The sequence below is a fragment of the Pinus tabuliformis genome, chromosome 3_2 (genome assembly GCF_031772625.1).
Source record: "Pinus tabuliformis cultivar Carrire ecotype Pingquan chromosome 3_2, CPIR1, whole genome shotgun sequence".
Taxonomy (NCBI): Eukaryota; Viridiplantae; Streptophyta; class Pinopsida; order Pinales; family Pinaceae; genus Pinus; species Pinus tabuliformis.
In genome coordinates, this window is record NC_142302.1 from 133207726 (window position 1) to 133209182 (window position 1457).

At 47.7% G+C, this 1457-nt stretch overlaps 1 protein-coding gene across 1 annotated transcript; it reads left to right on the forward strand.

The window, feature by feature from the left end:
• The first annotated feature begins 666 nt into the window (after window positions 1-666).
• LOC149180183 (uncharacterized) lies at window positions 667-1176 on the forward strand. The gene has a single exon (XM_089413789.1). It carries the CDS (start codon window positions 667-669, stop codon window positions 1174-1176), a length of 510 nt encoding a protein of 169 aa, XP_089269915.1.
• Window positions 1177-1457: the final 281 nt, after the last annotated feature.

Here is a 1457-nt window from a genome sequence, read left to right on the forward strand (position 1 = left end):
TCTATCATCCCCTGTAACTCTTCATTACACCCAGGACTTACATCCTCACGCATCCCTCATATGCTCCTTCCCGCTTCCCTCACCGGTGGCACCCCCATCGCTGATCACTTCGTCCCTTGCATCCCTATCCTTTCTTTCGACCCAGCCATCCCCCCGTTATGCTCTTCGATCCCTCACGAAGGACAAAGGTCCTGATGCCGTTGGACTCGACCCGGTGAATGCTCCTATTACCCTTAGGAACCCCCGTGGACGACCCTCCCGCATTACCAAAGCAAGACACACTGCTGATGAAGAAGTTCCCTTGGGCGACAACAGACTATCTTCAGGGCCCTTAGAGCGAAGGATGGCCCGCTATCCCTCCCCTCATGAAGATACTATCCTTCAATTGCCGTGGGTTTGCTAGTTCAGCCAAAAAACTAGCACTCAGGAGACTGCTCACCTCATCTCAGCAAGACATTACTTTTTCTACAAGAAACACTCTGTTTGGTCGAACCTCTTATCCATACCCTCACCTCTTGGCTACCTAACTGGACCTTCCATGCACTGGATGCGTCCGGGCGATCTGGTGGTTTAGCTATTGGGGTTTGTAACAGAGCTCTGGAGATCCAGAACATTTGGGGAGGTAGGGGTTACATTGGGCTAGACATTTTCGCCCATTTTGTAGCGATGGACATTAGAATCATCAATGTCTATGGCCCTTGTGCTGACCGAGCCAACTATTGGCGGTCATTACTGGAATCTGAATTATTTCAAGCAGACAACATCATTCTTGGAGGTGATTTAAATTTTTCCCTTGGATTCAGCGAGTCATGGGGTCACTTGGCGCAGGTCGATTCCCTTACAGATACATTGTCCAGCCTACTAGAGGAACATCAGTGGGTGGATATTCCATCTGCTAGACCTCAGTACACCTGGTCAAATAACAGAAGTGGAGAACAAAGCTTGGCCAGGAGACTTGATAGATTCCTTATTAAGGAAACACTGATTAACAGTCTCCCCAGAATACGACAATGGGTTGGAACGGGAGGCTTATCCGATCATCGGCCTATATTCTTAGAAGCAGAGGACTTTAATCACAAAATCAAAAGCCCATTCAAGTTTAATGCCTCTTGGTTACAGGACCCCTCTTATATACAATTGGTTCATAATTACTGGCAGAACAACCCCATCAGGTAAGATGAGGACCTCTCAGTGGGCTTTGTCAGAAAACTAACTGAACTCAAGCAGATTACTAAGAACTGGGCTCATCAAAAGCACATCCAAGATAATCAAACACTGAAAGAGGCGGAAAGAGTCATTGTTGAGTTCGAGGATTCATCATCTGGGACCTTCCCCACCCCTGAGAGTAAGGAGAAGTACACCTCACTTATAGCGAAGCGCTCTCAAATCCTGAAAGAACGAGAAGAAAGCTGGAGGCTTAGAAGCAGGGCTATTTGGCTCACAGAGGGGGATGATAA

Excerpts from the sequence above, each read along its gene's own strand:
- LOC149180183 (XM_089413789.1), top strand. The coding sequence starts at position 667 with ATGGACATTAGAATCATCAATGTCTATGGCCCTTGTGCTGACCGAGCC.